General features: G+C 35.1%; 1 protein-coding gene across 3 annotated transcripts in view; it reads right to left on the bottom strand.

The window, feature by feature from the left end:
- PPFIA2 (PTPRF interacting protein alpha 2) overlaps nucleotides 1-18,799 on the bottom strand; it is a 301,840-nt gene that overhangs the window by 197,931 nt on the left and 85,110 nt on the right. For 2 of the 3 annotated variants that reach the window (XM_061992867.1, XM_061992783.1), the window contains exon 1: nucleotides 7,951-8,031. The exons of the other annotated variant lie outside the window; for it this stretch is intronic. In XM_061992867.1, the coding sequence (XP_061848851.1) occupies nucleotides 7,951-8,031 (81 nt within the window). Of the gene's footprint in view, nucleotides 1-7,950; nucleotides 8,032-18,799 lie in introns of those variants that run through there. 3 annotated transcript variants of the gene reach the window in all.

Raw genomic sequence — 18,799 nt, 5'->3', positions numbered from 1 at the left:
TGCACTAAAGATTAACTGTCCTCTACTGGGTCCAAAGAGTGGCAAAGCAACACAGAATCAGTATGACCTAGACCTGAGAGATATACTAGGAACATATTTGAAACAGACAATGAAATCAGGAAATTACTTACATTCTCCTCTCAGAGACTGGAAAGCTCAGCAGTGATGCATAGCAAGATTGGTAACATTCATAAAGACAAAACCACGCCATTTCCTATAGATTATCATCTCAGTTTATACAGGATGTTCAGGACATCCATCTAGAGAGACACACTCTGTGCCTTCAGAACAGGCTATGCCTATATTGTTTTATTTTTTTTCACTGCAAAAAAAGCTTATTGTGTAAACACTCTGCTATCTCATTCTATAGACCTTGTTTTCAGTTAAGAGAATGGACCAACTAGTGTCAAACCAATGCATATTATTATGCAATAACCCTTGGTAGTCTCACTATTCTGGAAAATACTAGTACATTTCTTCCTTTAGTTTTATTTTCTATGCAAAATATGGTAGAAGAAGCCCAGGTTCGGAATCCAATACGGAAGGCACTTCTGAAACTGAGCCAGAAACATGGTTTCTAGCTATGATTCACAAACTGTACCACGATCCTATTTCTGGAATTGGAGGAAGGTACTCCTATTGCTATTCCTCCTACTGGTCCCCTGCTTTTATAGGCCACATCCACTCATCTGCAAAAGAAATAGTAGCTCTGTTTTTGCTCCAGTACTTCTGATATAAAAAGGAAAGATACTTTGCATAGTAGAATAGGCCACATTCTGAATGACAGGATAGGTAAGGTAAATCGACTTTCTGCATGGGCAAGGTAAATCAGCTGCTCTGTTTACTTATTGTTCCATTTCACCACATGAAAAAATGCTATTTTGTGGACAAAATATTTTTGTATGACAGGCAAATGAAAACAAATACATTAATATTGACATACGACACAAAGCCTTTAAGCTATTTCTATTTTGGTTTATGTATGTATTTTAAGGTTCTATGTTATTTGCTTACTCTAGTTATCACATTTTTGGAGTAAACAACATCATTTACTAAGTCTTTACAACTGAAAAATACTTTAGACAGAATCCTTCTATGCTTGATTATTTTTCAACTCTTTTTTTGAAAGCATGTGTTTGTGTGTATGCATACATTTAGTTTTGTCTTGTGGCTTTAGGGAGGAAGGATTAGTTTTTCTGATTTCCACTGCCCAATTCATGGTAATCAGGTTTATCTTAGAATCATAGTGTTTCTCATTTCTTCTGTAGCAGTTTGTATTCCCACATAGAAAAGGATGCACATATATCTATAGAGCAAAACAGTCAGTTAATATTTGGTCAAGTGACCCTTCCAAGTTAAGTGCATACACAGCAGCATATTCATAAAAACTGTCAGACCATTTTTTTGACTGGCTGTAAAAAAACCGAAAATGTGGAGCCCCACAGTGCTACCGACCTTTAATAGGAAGAAGATACCTGATGGCAGTTGGGGCAGCTCTCAGCACAGTTCAAGCTTAAATTCAGAAAGCAAGTAGCTTTTCAAAGGTACTCCCTGCATCACAGGTGTGGACAGGATTGCTGGTAGTGAGGACATTGTCTTTCATGAGCCACACACAAGCCACAAATCACATCTCCCTGATGCCACAAAACTGCACAAAACCCCCCTTGTGAAAAACTACTTCTCTAGCTACTTAAGGCACATTGCATTGAATACTTCAAAGTAACACAGTTTAGGACCTTTTAGCTGAACACTTAGACGATATTCTTATTTTCCTGTCAGCCTGAATAAATCTGTTCCATTTTTGGAGACCAAATGGTGCATTCTCAGCAACTTAGTAAAATGATTAAACCTACTAGTCATCAGTATTACTGGCCTGATTAACAAGTGCTCACAATCTTCTCCATTCTAGAAAAATAAATAAATAAACAAACAGTATTAACAGATTAAATTTATAGAGAGTTTGTTATTACATGTTTTAATTGATAGGTTTTTTTAATATTTCTCCTTCAAAATTGTGTAATTGTCAGAATACAGAGAATGCTGCATTAATATGTGTGTATTTTAAAGAAATAGCTTTTAGTTTGTTCCTCACAAAATAGGCAATAAAAATAGAAACTATATAGCAATAATAGTAAATAAGAATAAATAATACTCACTTGTAATGTAAGACCAGCCTCTATTTCCATTTGTCATTTATTTCTGAGTAAAAGAGCTCATAAGCATATTTCTCACACTATTCCTCTGAAATTTCTAAATTCTAAAATTATGGAAAAACCCCTTCACATGACTACAAATATTTCTAAGCTATTCACAGTGCAAATCACTTTATTATTGTCTCCTGCCTTTGACACTGTCCAGAATTTTTATTGATTTTCTTGGTTTTGGCTACAGGGTAAAGCACTGGTCCAGCATTAGTATTTTCTGTCACTCTTAATATGTCATAAGTCTTTAAAAACATCTCACTGTCAGTCTTTCTGCCACTGCTGTTATATATATTCACCAACACAGCTTTCAAACCTGAAGTCTAGAATAACCTACATGATCTGTACATCAGCTTTTTGCACACAAAACCAAATATTCACTTGATTCCTGTTGGTCTTTTAGTGATGTTTACCATCCTTACTGATACAAGTTACCAAATGCCTATTTGCAGCTTTCATAAAGAACGTGCCTCTAGTACTTTTACACGGTTTGCAAAAACCCACATGCTTGGCCAGCTGATAAGATCAGATTCTGGAGTTCTGTGGAAGAGGTGACACAGCTCTGGAAGTTCAGGGAATTTTTTGGCCCTACTCTGTGTGGCATATATGGCATATTTTTGCATATATGGCATATATGGCATAAAGTTGCACAGAGTAGGAGTAGTCATGAAGTATACACTTTACCAGAATTTTGTAGTTGAGTGACCATGCCAGACACAAGGTGACTCATAACCCATCTCCATGACCATTTTTTTTTCATGCAACTGGGAATTTCCACATAGAAACTCAAAGCTCTTGTCTTTGATATTAAATTATATTGCATAGAAATATGAGGCAACAAAAAAGTAAAAAATACAAGTTACGGCCTACTAAAAGAGTAGTATGGCATACTTAGCCCAAAGAATAATCTAATGATAAATGTATTCTAATATTTGCAATTATCAATGTTAACAAGATATAGTTTCTTATAGGAGAGGATTTTTGTTTCATTTACTATTTCCATATAAGAAGATACATGAAAGAATAGGATCATGGAAACATTAGAACTACAAGATAGTATAAACCAGAAGTTCTGGGTGAGTATATAGTTCACTTAAACTATAAATATAGGAATAAACAGGAAAATTGAGTGCATCTAGCATTTCTTACAGAATATCTTCTTTTTCACACAGCTCAAAGCATGTTCTGTACCAGAATGTAACATTTTTAGTTGCATCTGTTGTTAATTCACTAACACTGGAGTGGAACATTCAGTTGCTAAGAAATAAAAAGTAGTATCATGGTGATCGGTATGCTTTACGTAGAGAAATGTTTCCCAGTAACCTAGTTTCAAACCTGTGATTAGCAATGCACTTTTACAGTAGTTCATAGTGTATTTACATTTTTATGTTATATGAATATTTAAGAATGTTGTTTTATTTCTTTATAGGCCCCCTGATGGTCAGATAAGTTTAAAAAATTGCTTTAACCTCTCAAGGCTTCAGAAAATACATTACTTCTAATCACAACATGGTATACCCTAGTTCATCTACAAACCAGAAATCTCTTCTGACTTTAAAATGAGCAGGTATTGCTACCAAATATTTGAAAGCTTATGTTTAACATTTATGGAATGTTTTACTACATACTGCTGACTTAAAAGCTAAAGATGTAGGTAGATCCCTGAGACTCCATATACTGCTGCAAGTTGAGTGTATTTGCCTGTCTCTATGGCATATTCCTTATTCTTAATTTCTGCTTATTGGCAACTACTATTAGCCTTCATTTAGTTCTGTGTTCAAATTCGTATTTTAGATCTTTGATTAGCTTAATAATTGAAAGTTACAACAGTTAAAAACAGTGTTAATAATTTTTTTCTATTGCCATGATGCTGAAACAGAAAGAAAGATCTTTACATTTCAGATTCTGTTGAAATAAACATACATTCCAATGTGAAGATGTTTTGAGTGCTTAGAAGTTGTGTAAGTTTACACTCACATGTATTACTGTAGAGAACTGATTTAAGAAAATAAAACATATTTACTAGATATGATAAGTAATTTAAAATTCAGTTGCTTTTAAATGATCTAATCAGTATTACACAACTTTCAAAAATTAAATCCAAAATTATGAAATTAAGTGCTATGCTTTCATTAAAAAGCAACCACCCACAAGTTCTCTAAAAAAAACCAGTTTGATTAAAACATTTTTTTTTCAGTGCATTACTGTCTCCCATTTCATAACCAATAACCAAGTTAAATATATCTTTCTAATCCAAGCTCTTCCACCCATATCATTATTTTATGCAAATAACCACTAAATACAGTGACATAGAAGACCAACTAGAGAGGAAGGCAATGTTACTACTTGCACTTAGATGTTTGCAACTTTCATGAAAGATACACGCTTACTGTGGGACTGCTTGCAAACTAGTTTATCCATATAGAGTAGCAGAAATAATATCTGTTTATCAATCTTGAAGACAAAGGAAAGAAAATCAATGCTTTCTGTTATATAGCTGCAGAAGTCTGCCAAGGCTGGCACAAGCAAACTGAGATGAAACAGAGATATCGAAAAACAAAGCACTAAACTTTGGCATTGCTTTGTTTAGTATGAAACTAAACCTTGTTCATAACAGCATTACAAGTCTTTCCTTTCATACAGTATAAAACTTCTTTATATGAACTCTTCTCATAGATACTTTTATACTTCAATTACTTTAATCAAGCATAGTCTAGGGACCAAAGCTTAAACTTCTTTTAATTACAGCAAGTCATTCAGCAAATACACTTTTAACATTCACAGAATTTCAGGACAGATTTTCTGAATAGAACAAAGGTACTAAGAATTTCATAGCTTCTAGCTGCAATTAGTTGTGCAATTTTCAGGTTTAATACTTTTTCCGAATGCTAAGTGTCCTGAGAACAAAGAGGCTAATAAAAAAAAAAAAAAAAAGAGGCAGAGAAAGGGTAAATGAAAGAAACTTGTTTTTTCATCCTATGTCATTGCAGGTGAAGATATAATTTCAAACGTTGCAATTAGTTGTCAAGAAATTCCTTGTTAATTTCAATTACTAAAAAGTTCAGCAGGCAGGAAAATCTCTGAATTTATGAAGTTGATTTTAAAGCCTACTTTTCTAAGCATTAGATTAAGATCTCAATAAAGACTCAGAAACTTGCAGAGATACCCATTAACAATTCTCCCCAGTCCAAGTGCTCTGATAGATGCAATCCTGTATGGCCAGTCTGATTCCTTGGGTAGTAGAGTCCAATTCAGTCTTACTACCTGAGAACATCAGTGACATGCTGACAATAAAGTTATAACTCACATATATGCTTTATGCTCCTTTCAGAAACCTTTTTTTTTCCTGAAAGAATCAATATGTTGTGGTTTCAAATCAATGTAAAATTAACTGATCTGCTTAATCATTACATCGTTGTACAATTAATTCAGTAGCTTAATCACTCATTACCCTTCATCAGTAACAAGTTCAGGCCTGCATCTGACAATATTTGTATCTGTTCAGTTTTAAACATGGTAGGCATTGGCTTTGCTAAGATTATTTTTACACATTCAGGTTGAATATCAGCATATATATTTGAAATAAAGAACCATTAAGCTGTCCTGTAAGTTTGCAAGCTATTTAAATGATTAAAAGAGATAATCTGTCTCAAAGACATTAAAATGTAATATATAGAAACAATAGAATAGGTAAGAAAACAAAAGGTGAAAGTAGTTTAAACCAGACCAAAACAATTAACGAGGCACATGAAGTCCTTCTCAGTAATTATGACATTGGTAAGCAAACACTGAAATATCTCAAGAGGGAAAGAGAAAATACCATGAACATGATGGGGAAAAACTAGGAAGCAAGGAAAAATGAAGGAAGCCAGGGCAAGAACTGGAAAGCTGCTATTCATACCTTTCTTTATACTGCATATATATAAACAAATAAACAGGAAAAAAACTACACAAAATGGTCTTCATAGGAAAATGTAGACCTTTTTTTTAATAGGTTGATTTAAAACAAAAATTTCAGGGATTCTATCAGCACTGTTAACATCAATCCATTCTAGAACACAAACTCAGACTGTCCAGAATTAGCAGCTTTACATTCCAAGGTCATTTAACTCTAAAACGCTCATTTAAGTATCCAGAATGAAACAGGAAATTCAGTTAAATTTGCCTTTTGTTTATTACCCCCTCAGTTTTAGAGTCAGCTGAAGAAACAATTTTTAGAAGAGAGTTTTTGTATGTGGGATAATATCTACAGTAATCAGAGAGATTGCTAGTAGCAACGATACATATTGTAAAAAAAAAAGTATTTTATTGTTAGCACTTACTTTCTGAAAGTACCAAATATAAAATATGGTATTACGACCAAGCATCCTAATTTTAGTGACTTTTTAAACTCCACACACTCTGAGAGAATACCTGACGTCAGGAACTGTGTTTAAGAGCACAGCTACAGGAGGCTGCACAGAATATTTAGATGTCAGTGTGTGAAAAAAGTAGTCATGCTGTAGAGGAACAGGCCTGGGGCATTCATGTCTCTGAATCACTGCCAGGATCAGCAGATCGTCACTGTTAGGAGGATGCCACTGTTTCTGCACAGCCCTCAACTATCATTTGACATCACTGTAAGAAGGGCAAGACAGTACAATTAAAAACAATAGATTATAAGAAGATAAGAATGAAATGCAGTTATTGGATCCAAAGAATGAAGTAGCTGTATTTTGTGAAAGAATTTTGCTGTGCACTTTATACACCTTTAATTGTTGCCACAGATGGTTTGCTCTGGTGGGATACACAGGATTTATTACATATTAAAGACATGCTCTACAATAGCATAAAGTAACCAAAAAGACAAGCCCATCATACAGTCAGGAATGGAAAGGTTAACTCGCATCTGTATCAGAGGCTAAGCTGAAAAAGCTATTGCTACTTTAAGCAGTGGTGTATTTAAATTGCCCTGCAGGGCTGGAGTGCTATAAGGAGCAGCTGGGAGAGAAGGGTTGTGGGGTTTTTTTATTATTGTTAAACCTTACTGTAGGATTACAGTTTTCCAGAGCCAACACACTGAAGATTTCTTTTAATTAAATCCTACTGAAAGATGGTTGTAATTAAACTGGTTTGCACATTAGATTTAGAGCACATAATATATTCTTACCTTTAGCTAAGTACTCAAGCTTATTTACCTGAATGAGGCAAAACTTGGCTTAAAATTGAGAACCTTAATAATCCTAATAATAGATTATGCTGTTCTATCAATTACACAGGTATCATTACTATCCACATGAATCAAATTAAGCATTAGCCAGCATGAAACTATATTCAGGATTCATATTAAAAAAAAAAAAAAAAATCCAGAGCAGTACAATATCCAAAGTTTTGGGGGTTTTTTGGTATGATATAAATTTGTAATTTCCGATAGTGTCATCACAGTGCTTATCTGAACTAAGCAGAAAGACAGTGTGGGTCCATCTAAGGAACTATAAATGTAAGAAATTGTAATATGATAATATTATTAGGAAAGACAATAGCAAAAACATTGTGAATGCAATTTTCAGTTTGTTTAGCAACAATTCACGTGCTGATTTTTAAGGCAGCCAACTTAGTGTGATGATATTTATTTCTTATATATTTTCTCCTACCAATGCAAAACTTATTAACACATAAGCTTCTTAATGTATTAGCTACTCTTACTCAAAGTTTACCTATCATATAAGTGCCAGGAAAAATCCTTTAAGTTTTGTTAAAGTTCACTTACCTGAAAAGTATAAAACCTGGTCCCATTAGGAGGATGCACTTTAGGAGAGGCAGAGACAGTGTTCATATCCGAGAATATCATTTCTGGTCACATACACAATACAATCCACAGAGAGCCACAGATGCAGAGTAGAGTGCTAAGCTCGGAGATAAATCCTTTCATACATTTAGGGAGGCGATTGTGCAAAATGCAGTCTGCCCCATCCATTCAGATGTATGGGGCTTTGAATTCCACACTCCTACACCTGTGAGCTGAACTATAAGGTCATCACTCCCCGACCTCAAGCTCAGCTAGCCCTTCAAAATATGCACAATGAATAAAAAATAGAAATGTCAAAGAAAAGAGAGCTAGAACATACAGTATATGGAGCTTGTGCAGAATCTGGCAATGCTTTGGACCTGCCCATCTGTTCTCAGTGATAATCACCTCCCTCCACCACAGCCTTGCAAAGTGATTATGCTAAGCATCCCAGTTAACCAATAACACACAGTTTCATTTCAAGCAAGCGTGCACAGTGAAAAACAGAGGACCTCTTCTGACTAACTTGAAGTATGTCTTGTGTTCAGTTTATAGCTGTATTTGATAACAATGATAATTTTAACATTTCAGTTGCTGGCAGCTAGCTAACACACCAACTTGCTTTAAATGACAGGAAGGTGGGGTTTGTTTTCACTGTCTTGCCTAGATAAATGAAACAGTGTCTTGTTCTCCAAATTACTAGGTTTTTTTTTTTTATTTCTTTTTTTTTGGTGCTGCTACAGACTGCAAATAGTGGGAATTAAATATGGGTGAGTTATTTACAGAGCTAATTGGTTTAAATATAATACACACTACAAGTCTCTCTTTTCTCATTCTTTTCTTTTTTCTCATCTTTGGTTTGAATCTCTCTTTACGAAAGGTTTACAAAATATTACTAAATATAAGGTTTAAATTTTATTTTGAGCCTTACCATGCTTCACAAAGCCACAGCTTAGCTCATTAGCTACACCCAATATCTTTTTTTAAAAAGTTATTTTTTAAGGTTGATAGTACTTGTGAACACCTGCATTGAACTTCCAAAAAGCATTCATTTCATTTTTTCTTCATACACAGATTGTTAGAACCAAATGAAGACATTAAAGAAAGTAATAGTCAAAGAAATTGACATCTTCTAGCAACAACAACAAAGTGTTCTATTTACAAAAATTGAAAGGTAAGGTTTCAGTAAGGGGTAAAAAATGCAAAGCGGCTGGAAAACTAACTTTATATGTTCTGTCAAGCATTTTGTATTTTATTCATGAGGTTTTAAAAAGAGATAGAGAAACCACTTAAGAAATGAGACTTTCAAAATAAAACTTGTCAAAAATCTAAAAGCCTGGTGAGTTGCCAGGCTGCCTCTGTTCCCTATTCTGTTTTATCTTAATGCTTTTAGTAACAGAAGGTAATATAGTTTCTAAAGTAAAATGACTATGAAAGGAGTTGGGATAAATGCAGAGATGTCTTTATGCTTAAATGTGTATTCCAGTGTGGTGCATACCATGATAATTATATTTTGCAAGATAAAAATAAAAAACTCCTCTTGGATCCTAGTCATTTCTAATAATTTCTTATAACTACTATGATGTTGTTTCTATAATATTTATTTAATTAAAACAAAATTACTATCTGGAACCTTTTCTTGAGATCTAAATTTCAGATTACATATAATTCTCCTCTCTGTTCTCTGCCAAGAGATCTAGATGCTAGTATTAGGAATGGAGACCCTCAACTGATCAAAGGAAAGATATCAGACTGTTGGCAATTTGAGTACAGAACCTTTTATTGTGACCTGATATTTTCTCCTTACATAAGCTACCTACCATATGTGTGCTATTTCCCCACAGCACAATGAATAAAGTTCCTTTTGTTGACATTTGATCATTTGCCTGGAAAGATGACAGAAATTTAACTTGTAGTTTTCACAACAAATGCATAATTTGAGGAATTCATGTGCAAAACGTGAGATACATTGCTCCAATAGACTTTCACTACTAAATAACTATACCTATTAACTTGAATTTCTCATGCTTCAACTTCCATGACTTTGTAATCCTTGTTTCTACCAGAGGTATAGGAATCTCAGTTCATGTCCCCATATTGGCATTTGCTAAACCTTAAGCTAGTTTATTCCTCAAAAAATAATCTTTAAGAAATTGTTAATACCAAAGTTAAACATAACTGCTCTAGTGTCAATCTCAAGAACCTTCTACAATCATAATACTGTTACTGGCTAGTTCCCTGTTTGCTCCTGAAGGACTATACCTCATCTAGCTGCAGTTTTCCACTGGGAGCTCTCATTGGGATTACTGTACATCATGATTTAGCTGCCCATTATTTTGAAAGAAAAGAAAAAAAAAACAACAAAAAAAACTCATTTTCAAAATACTGCTCCTGATTTATCTGTTGTTTTAGCTTTCCTGCTCAGGTGAAAGAATTTGCACTTTAAAAAAAACCACCACCACCACCAACTACTAAAAACAAAAAACCCAACTCTCGAATACTGCATTTAAGTTCCAACAAACACATCTCCCTAGCTAATTAGTATAGACCTGGAAAGAAGGCATACCATTATGTTGTTTTATCTCTCCACTTTTGCCTCATGTGAAAAGGCTCCCAGTAACAACCAGAAATCTTTATTTAGTTCACTGTGAAACAGGCCAACACCTTCCTTGTTTTTGCAGGACCTTCATGGAATCAGAACATAATTTTGATGTAACATTCCAAGAGCTTGAAAACATCTGTACAAAGCAGTACTTTTCCAAAAAAAAATTAAATCAGTCTGCCCTTAGGAATCGGAGTATAGGTAAACTCAGTAAAGTATAAACTGATGCATGGCAGATTGTGTGTTCACATTATAGAGAGACAGTCACATTTCAGAAAAGCTAGCAGCCCCAAAGCTGGGATTCAGCAGTCTCCACAGAACAAGGAGCTGAAAACAGGTCTCCCATGTCTAATTGAATGCTTAGTGATACCACTAAGCTGGGTATAAAGCAATACAGCCTGAAAGTAAGCAGAAAGTAGAACAGAATAAGGGGAACTGAGCAGACCCAACAGTACAAATGGAGAAACAGACCTACAGACCATGACTGCAGCTCAGTGGTAGAAGTGCTCATAAAGAATGTAATTCCAATTCAAATACTTGCTCCAGTGAGTCTTCCAATGAATGATTTAATTGTTCCATGAAGTGTAAGAGTTGTACTAGAGGACAAAAAAAATCTCCTATGTGAAAACAAAAGAAATCCTACATGTTTAAAAGCATGAGACATGGCAATGCTCTCAAGTCAGATTAATTCCAATTACCTTTGAATTTATGAATTACTAAACTCTGAATTTATATGTGTTATGTTGACTTTACATTTTAATTAGATACCTCTCTCCAAAGCTTCATGTTGGTATAATCCTTGTTAAAAAAAAATAATGGCCTATTATTTTTATAGTAGATAAAAAATATACATGCTTGTTGATATATGTAAATATATATGTCAACTAAAAAGCAGTAAGTTGTACATCAAAAAAAAAGGAATTAATATTTCTCTATATCTATCTAAGACCTTTATGAGAGTTACCTTGAAAATTCAGGAATGCTAGTACAAAAACTTTTATCTCTACAGAGACAAGATACACTTTTCTAAACTGACAAACACACTAAGCTTTTTAATATGCTAGTGCTTGTGTAATATAGTTTCTCTTCAGAATATGGAGTGTAATAGAAAAGCAGATGTTTTGAGTTAAGATTTAAATCACTAGCTGTTATTAAATTTGCTGAGTAATTGCGCAGAAACATGGACTTTGTATCACATACTGTTCTCATTTCTGTCTCTATCAGGGAAAACTATGTTAAAGGAACATGCCTTCCTCCAGGAGCAGTGAGAGTGTGATTTTCAGAAGATTAGAGAGCTTTCACATTAAACCTATACCACATCACTTACTTTACAGACTCATAGAAATACAACTAAGATTCCAGACCCTACAATACTGTACCATAACTGATGTTTCTTTAATATCTGCTATTGTAGACATCAATATAGAGGAAACATCATACAATACCATACTCCTCTAGCTAAAATTCCCTGAATTTACTTTGAATTGGAACTTGTTCGTGTTTAAAGAATTCTATTTCCAAGTATTAATTACCGAAAAGATGTTAAACCTTTACCACAGTTCAGACAAAAGATATTAAAATTGCATATCAAATTGCAATAAATACTTTCAAAGTCACACGTGTAATTGTTCGTCATAGTAAAATTAATTTACAATTCCTTTTGGCTCATTTAATGATGTTCTAATCCAAAAGTAGTTATAATTTTTCCACCAAAACCAGAAACACAAAAACATCTGACAAATTAATATACTTCCAAGAATATATAAATATCAAGAGTCAGAAACTTTCATACATATCAACTTTCAACTCATATATACCAAACTTCACAAAATTTTACCAGCTGATATAGCTCCCAGAAAGTGAAGTGGGAGGGAGAATTAAGGAAAATGAAATATTGTACAAAGAAGTTTCAGCTTTATCATACAACCTGATGATCATTTTAGAAAGGAAGACTTTTAGAAATAGATGAGCTTATCATATGTATTGGTAAGCAAAGCCTATTATTAATCCTGTTTCTGTAACCAAGAACTGATTGTCAATGTTTTCCATCATTGTTCTTTGCTTTGTATCTTGAATCTATAAATAGCAATGCTTGTAGAGGAAAGTGTGTCTTTCTTACAAGAGCACGTGCTGGTACTAAGTCAGCATGCAGTTGTGAGCACTAACCTGAAACATTATGATTTACGCAACCTATGAAGGCAAGTACACTGCAGAACAAAAGGTTTTCTCTTAGCCGCATAAACTGTATGTCAGTAATAACGAGGGATAAACCACGTCTCAACAGGTGTGTTCTGTACAATGGCTTCCCTTTCAAGCACAAGAACAAACACTGAAGCTTTCATAGGAAATGCAAATACAAATGTAATTTCTTTTTGAAGTACCCTTGCTTTGTTTTATGTACTGGGATTTTTTACCAAGTATTGAAATTATTTTGAAAAAACAGAGCTGACACCAATTAATCAACTTCAAACTTTTGTAACCATTTCTTTTTTAAATAGCAAACTTCAGAATTCATTTTTCTAACACTTATTATCTCTATGCTATAAAAGGACAATAAAATTAAATCATTGATTCAATATCTAAGTGATTTTATGAGTACAGGAGCCAATCCAGAATAATTTTTCTGCAAACTATCAAATATACAGACCATAATCATAGAATCACAGAATCATTTTGTTTGGAAAAGACCTTTAAGATCACTGAGTTTAACCACTAACCTAATGTAACACTACCAAGCCCACCAATGAACCATGTCTCTCAGCACCTCATCTATGTGTCCTATAAATATCTCCAGGGATGGTAACTCACCCACTTCCCTGAGCAGCCTTTTCCAGGGTGAACAACCCTCCTAGAGAAGCTCTTCCTAATATCCAATCTAAACCTCCCCTGGTGCAACTTGAGGCCATTTTTGCTTGGCCTATCACTTGTTTCTTTGGAGAAGAGACTGACCCCCACCTCACTACAACACACTTTCAAGTAGTTGCAGAGAGCGATAATGTCTCTGTCAGCCTCCTCTTCTCACTAAACAACCCCAGTACCCTCAGCTGATACCCATATGGCTTGTTCTCCAGATCCTTCACCAGCTTCGTTGCTGATCTCTGGACATGCTCAGTTCCTTTCTTGTAGTGAGAAGCCCAAAACTGTACACAGTCCATGAGGTGTGGCCTCATCAGTACTGAATAATCAAATTATTCAGGCATAGGGGCATAATCAAATCTCTCATCCTGCTGGTCACATTACTTCTGATACAAGCCTGGATGCCACTGGCCTTCTTGGCCACCTGGGCACATTGCTGGCTCATGTGCAGGCAGCTGTCAACCAACACCCCCAGGTTCTTTTCTGCCAGGCAGCTTTCCAGCCACACATTCTGAAGCCTGGAGCTTCAGTACATGGGATTGCTGTGGTCCAAGTGCCAGACCAGCACTTGGCCTTGTTGAACAAGCCTCATTGAACGAGCCTTAGCACATTGATTCTGACTGTCCAGATCCCTCTGAAGAGTCTTCCTACCCTCAAGCAGATATATGCTTTCATGCAACTCCATATCATCTGCAAACAAGCTTCAAATGCAACCACAATGCAAATAACTTCTTGCTTGGGCAGAAGCAAAACTTCTCTTCCTTTTGTGTATTATGGACAGGGAATTGTTGACCACAGCTATGACTCTCCTGCAGCAGTGGCCCACAATATTCTGGTTATTAATTCTCACACTTTGAAGACATTGAATAAATAGTTCTATATCTGACTTCCTTTACACATGGTTCAATAAAGCTGGGATGAAATATCCAAAGTACTATTCCACTGTTCATGAAACACTTCAACTCCTTGGTGGGAACTGAGGCTGTTTAGTCTAGAGAGGAGACTTCCAGGGAATCTCATTAATATTTACAAATATCTAAATGGTGGATGTCAGGAGGTTGGGGCATTACTTTTTTCCGATTCTATCTAGTGATACGACAAGGGGTAATGGAAAGAAGATGGAACACAGAAAGTTCCATTTAAACATAAGAAAAAAGTATTTTACTGTGAGAGTGAGGGAACCCTGGCATAAGCTGCCCAGAGGGGTTGTGGAGTCTCCTCCCTTGGAGGTCTTCAAGACCTGCCTGGATGTGTTCCCGTGCGACCTGATCTAGGTAGACCTGCTTCTGCAGGGGGGTTGGACTAGATGATCTCTAAAGGTCCCTTCCAATCTCTACCATTCCATAATTCTATGATTCTATATAACTTGATCATCAATAAATCAAGGTTGTACATAGAAGCTTATTAGGTAACTGAAATGAATCTGATATAAACAATTTTTAACTATATTTAACTTATGTGTTGATGATGAGTCACTGAGTCAATCTAAAAAAGAAACTGAATAAAACCATAATGTTTGAATATAAAAAAGTGTTCTGGTCATTGAGCTTAATGTGAGAGTTAAAGAAGGAGAGGATGGCAGAGTTGCGAGATTGTGTAATGAAACAAAACAACAAAACATTGAGGGAAGATTTATCTCTCTTCCACTGAGTTGTATCTTACTTGATTTGAAAATATATATTTATTTTTCTTTTCACCATGACTTTGGGGCTTCAACTACCAAAAGCACAGATAATAAGCTATATTTGGTATACAACCTGTGTCCTTTGTCATTCACTTTTGATGCCAGGATTGAATGTTTTTCTGTTCTTGTGGCATAACTACGTATTTAATGAAAAAATCTAGAGGTTCTTTGTAATTCAAGTAATTTTTTTAATGTAGAAACATATCAGTAACTGCATTTATGAGTAGTTTTAATAAAATTCCAACATTAACTCTTAGTGAATCAAGACCCAAACCTCAAAAAAAATATGATCCTTGATGTTAGCAAAGAAATAACGAAAGCAGTCAGCTTGTTATTTCATCCTGCATTGTATCACTTAGGTATTGCTTTTGTAATTTCCATCCTTTAAGTTGTTTATATTGTAACATAATACACGGTGGTATCATAGTACCTGGCAAAATAAGAGTCATTTCTTACCAGTAAATGTAGAATCTAAATCACGTAAATTACTGCAAAGGATCACAGTACATTAAGGATGAGAGAAATTATGAAAGAACAGAGGAGATGATAATCATTGCCTGTGTATCATCCTCAGCAGAGGATGTTCTTTTAAGTGAACCTCTTACATTATGTGCCTCATCATGTGGTTAAAAATAGGATGAGGGACTATGATGGAAAAACAATAGAAGATACAAATTTGAGATAATGTGTTAAGCACTACAACTTAGCACAGCTCACTATGAATACATAATCTCTCTAACCTGCCTCTTTTCCTTTCAAAAATATTTTTTTCTTCCTAATGGCATTACTTTATTCATGTTTGTTCTATTATTTTATACTGATTCCACAATTTTTATATACACTGAGACGTATCGTGTATACTTCCACAAGTATAAAAACTTCAGAGAGTAAAACTACTAATGAAAATGAATAGCAGAATTATATCTAGAAGGTAAAGGCTGTCAGGAAAACTTGTGCCAAGGCAATTGTCTCTGTCATTTATTTCTATTTCTGCTCCATCTGGAAAATATCTTTTGTCTCAATGAGTGATGTAAGTTGCTGAACTGGTCCTTTGAGTAAGAACTTTAAAAATTGAATCAAAAGCTAAAAGTCTCAAGGGATTAGTGTCATATTTTACATGGAAAATGGGAACACTCAACTTTAGTAAGGATTCTGGATATCAGTAGACCATCACAAAATAAGGTCTGTTTCTTTCTCAATTAAAAATGTCCTAATTTTTTCACAGTCTCAGTTAACATATTTCTGAATTAAATGAACATAAACTGGAGAAACATGAAAACCAAAATAAACCCCATAAAACTGCATAATCATGCCTTCTTTCACATTGTGCAAGAAATTAAATGTTACTGATGTTCTAATAATATTCCCAAAGTGGATTTATAAGTCATGGTTTAGGCCCATCCAGGGACAAAAGACCACAGTCAGACTTGAGTACCACAGACTTTGGAACTCCTGAAGGACAGGGAGGGCTTAATTGCTGCTTATGGTTCTGGACAAAACAGAGAAGGCTACTTGGGGAAAAAAAAACAACCAAAACCAACACTCATAAAGCTCCAAAACATAACAAACACAAAACACAGAGTGATACAATGATAAAGAGCACAACCAGCTCTTTAAGACCACCTTCCCTCCACTCTTTTACCTTCACCCATTCCCCTGTTACCAAGCAAAAGCGGCTCCTCACAAAACCATGATAGTAGTCATGGTAGAAAGTAGAAACGGTATCTCTTCTAAAAATGTTTCCTATTTCTTCTGCGGTTATCCTTTACATCTTGATGCCATTTGGTATTTCAAAAGTGCAGGGTGAGGAGTGTGTGTTTGTGCACTGATACTGTCTAAAGTCATCTTTCCAAGAAAGACATGTAGGATTATTAAACAAAACAGGCAATACTATCCTGAGGAGAAATATCTGATGAAAAATCATGAGGAAAAATGTTTTGAAAAAAGTATGATAGGATATTAAGTAAGACAGTATTTATAGAACATGGGAAAAATAAAAGTATTTTTTTGTTTTGTTTCTGCATTCAGTTTGGGTAAAAAGGAAAAAAAATCCCTTCAGTATTCATCATGCAAGTGACTAAGCATCATTATTCATTATTTATCTTCCCATGCATCTAAAAAGTGACATAAACTTAAAAGTAGTGTAATGTACAGGCCTTTAGCATTCTTATGGCCTAATCTGTACCTCCAGCTAGAAAATCAAGATGGATCGATAATTCCCAAACGTGTATGTCAATATTAACTGAAGAAAAAATTATTGTTATTAAAGATAATGGTCTAAAAACATACATTTGACTGGATGGTCCAGAAAAACAGCTACTTGACAATAGCATAAAAATGTATTCAAAACTAAATTGAACACTGCAATATTGACACAGTACTGCTCTCATCTTTAAACAAAATCTTGTCCCTTCTGCATGGTAGGCTGCCAGTGACTACTGCCTGGTATTCTGCATTCCATTAGCTCATAGTATTTTGAAAATGCTGAAAGCTTATTGGTAAGACTATAACGATGCTAGATCAAAAGATCATCATTCATGGACAGAGAGCCTCAGGTGGAGTGATACCAGCTGGGCAGCTGAGAATTATGTTATTCAGCAAGGACTACATCCCCACTTTGAAAGCTCCTTGCCAATGCATATAAGGTAGCTTTTCCATTTCTTTCATTCAAGAAATCAATGGCAGGAATGAACTTTTATGTCTTCCACTTTGTTTGCTGTGTAGGTGCTGGTGTCTCTGTATATTAACACAGGCTCACTTTAAAGCCAATAAAGACAGGAACTTTTAAGGGGCACTGCTTCTGACCTATTTTAGTTGTCTATTTTAGTTTGAGATGAATCACACCACAGAGGTAGGAGGCGGTAAAGACAGAAATGCCTACGCTGTAGATGTCTGAAGTTAGGTGTAGTGAATCCTACCCTGGGAGCATGAACTGCAAATTAAACTAGTCATCAAAATATGACACGAAAATATTATAATCAAGGCCAAAAAAACCCCACCACTGATTAAGTACACCTGAGGGACATTTACTATTAGAAAACTATTCCTATAGCTATGCAAAACAAACCCAACAGCATACAAATCTAAAAATGGCTTTTTGGACTTTCCCCAAAACAAAAGAAATTAAATTATATTATCTTCCTTATGAGGAAAGGCTGTGGGAATGGGCTGTCTAGTCTAGAGAAGAGGAGACTGAGGGGGATCTCATTAATATTTTATGTATATAAATGGTGGGTGTCAGGAGGTTGGGGCATCCCTTTGTATCTAGCAGCAGGGCAAGGGGTAATGGAATGAACCTGGAACACAAAAAGTTCCATTTAAACGTAAGAAAAAACTATTTTACTGTGAGGGTGAGTGAGCACTGGAACAGGCTAAAACAGATTTTCCAGGGAGGTTGTGGAGTCTCCTTCCTTGGAGATCTTCAAGACCTGCCTGGATGTATTCCTGTGTGACCTGATCTAGGTGGACCTGCTTCTGCAGTGGGATTGGACTAGATGATCTCTAAAGATTCCTTCCAACCGCTACCATTCTATGCTTCTATGCAAAGCAACACTTGCAGCAACAAATCCACAGTCACATCCAGATTCACTCTGCTGTTATAATTACATGCAAGTTTAACATTCCAGACACAGATACAGAACTTTATGGAATGCAGCAAAAGTAACTGCAAAATTATTCACTTTTTATAA

Source organism: Colius striatus, chromosome 1 (assembly GCF_028858725.1).
Source record: "Colius striatus isolate bColStr4 chromosome 1, bColStr4.1.hap1, whole genome shotgun sequence".
Classification (NCBI taxonomy): Eukaryota; Metazoa; Chordata; class Aves; order Coliiformes; family Coliidae; genus Colius; species Colius striatus.
The sequence above is the reverse complement of the archived record's forward strand: the minus strand, read 5'-3'. Positions and strand labels throughout refer to the sequence as shown.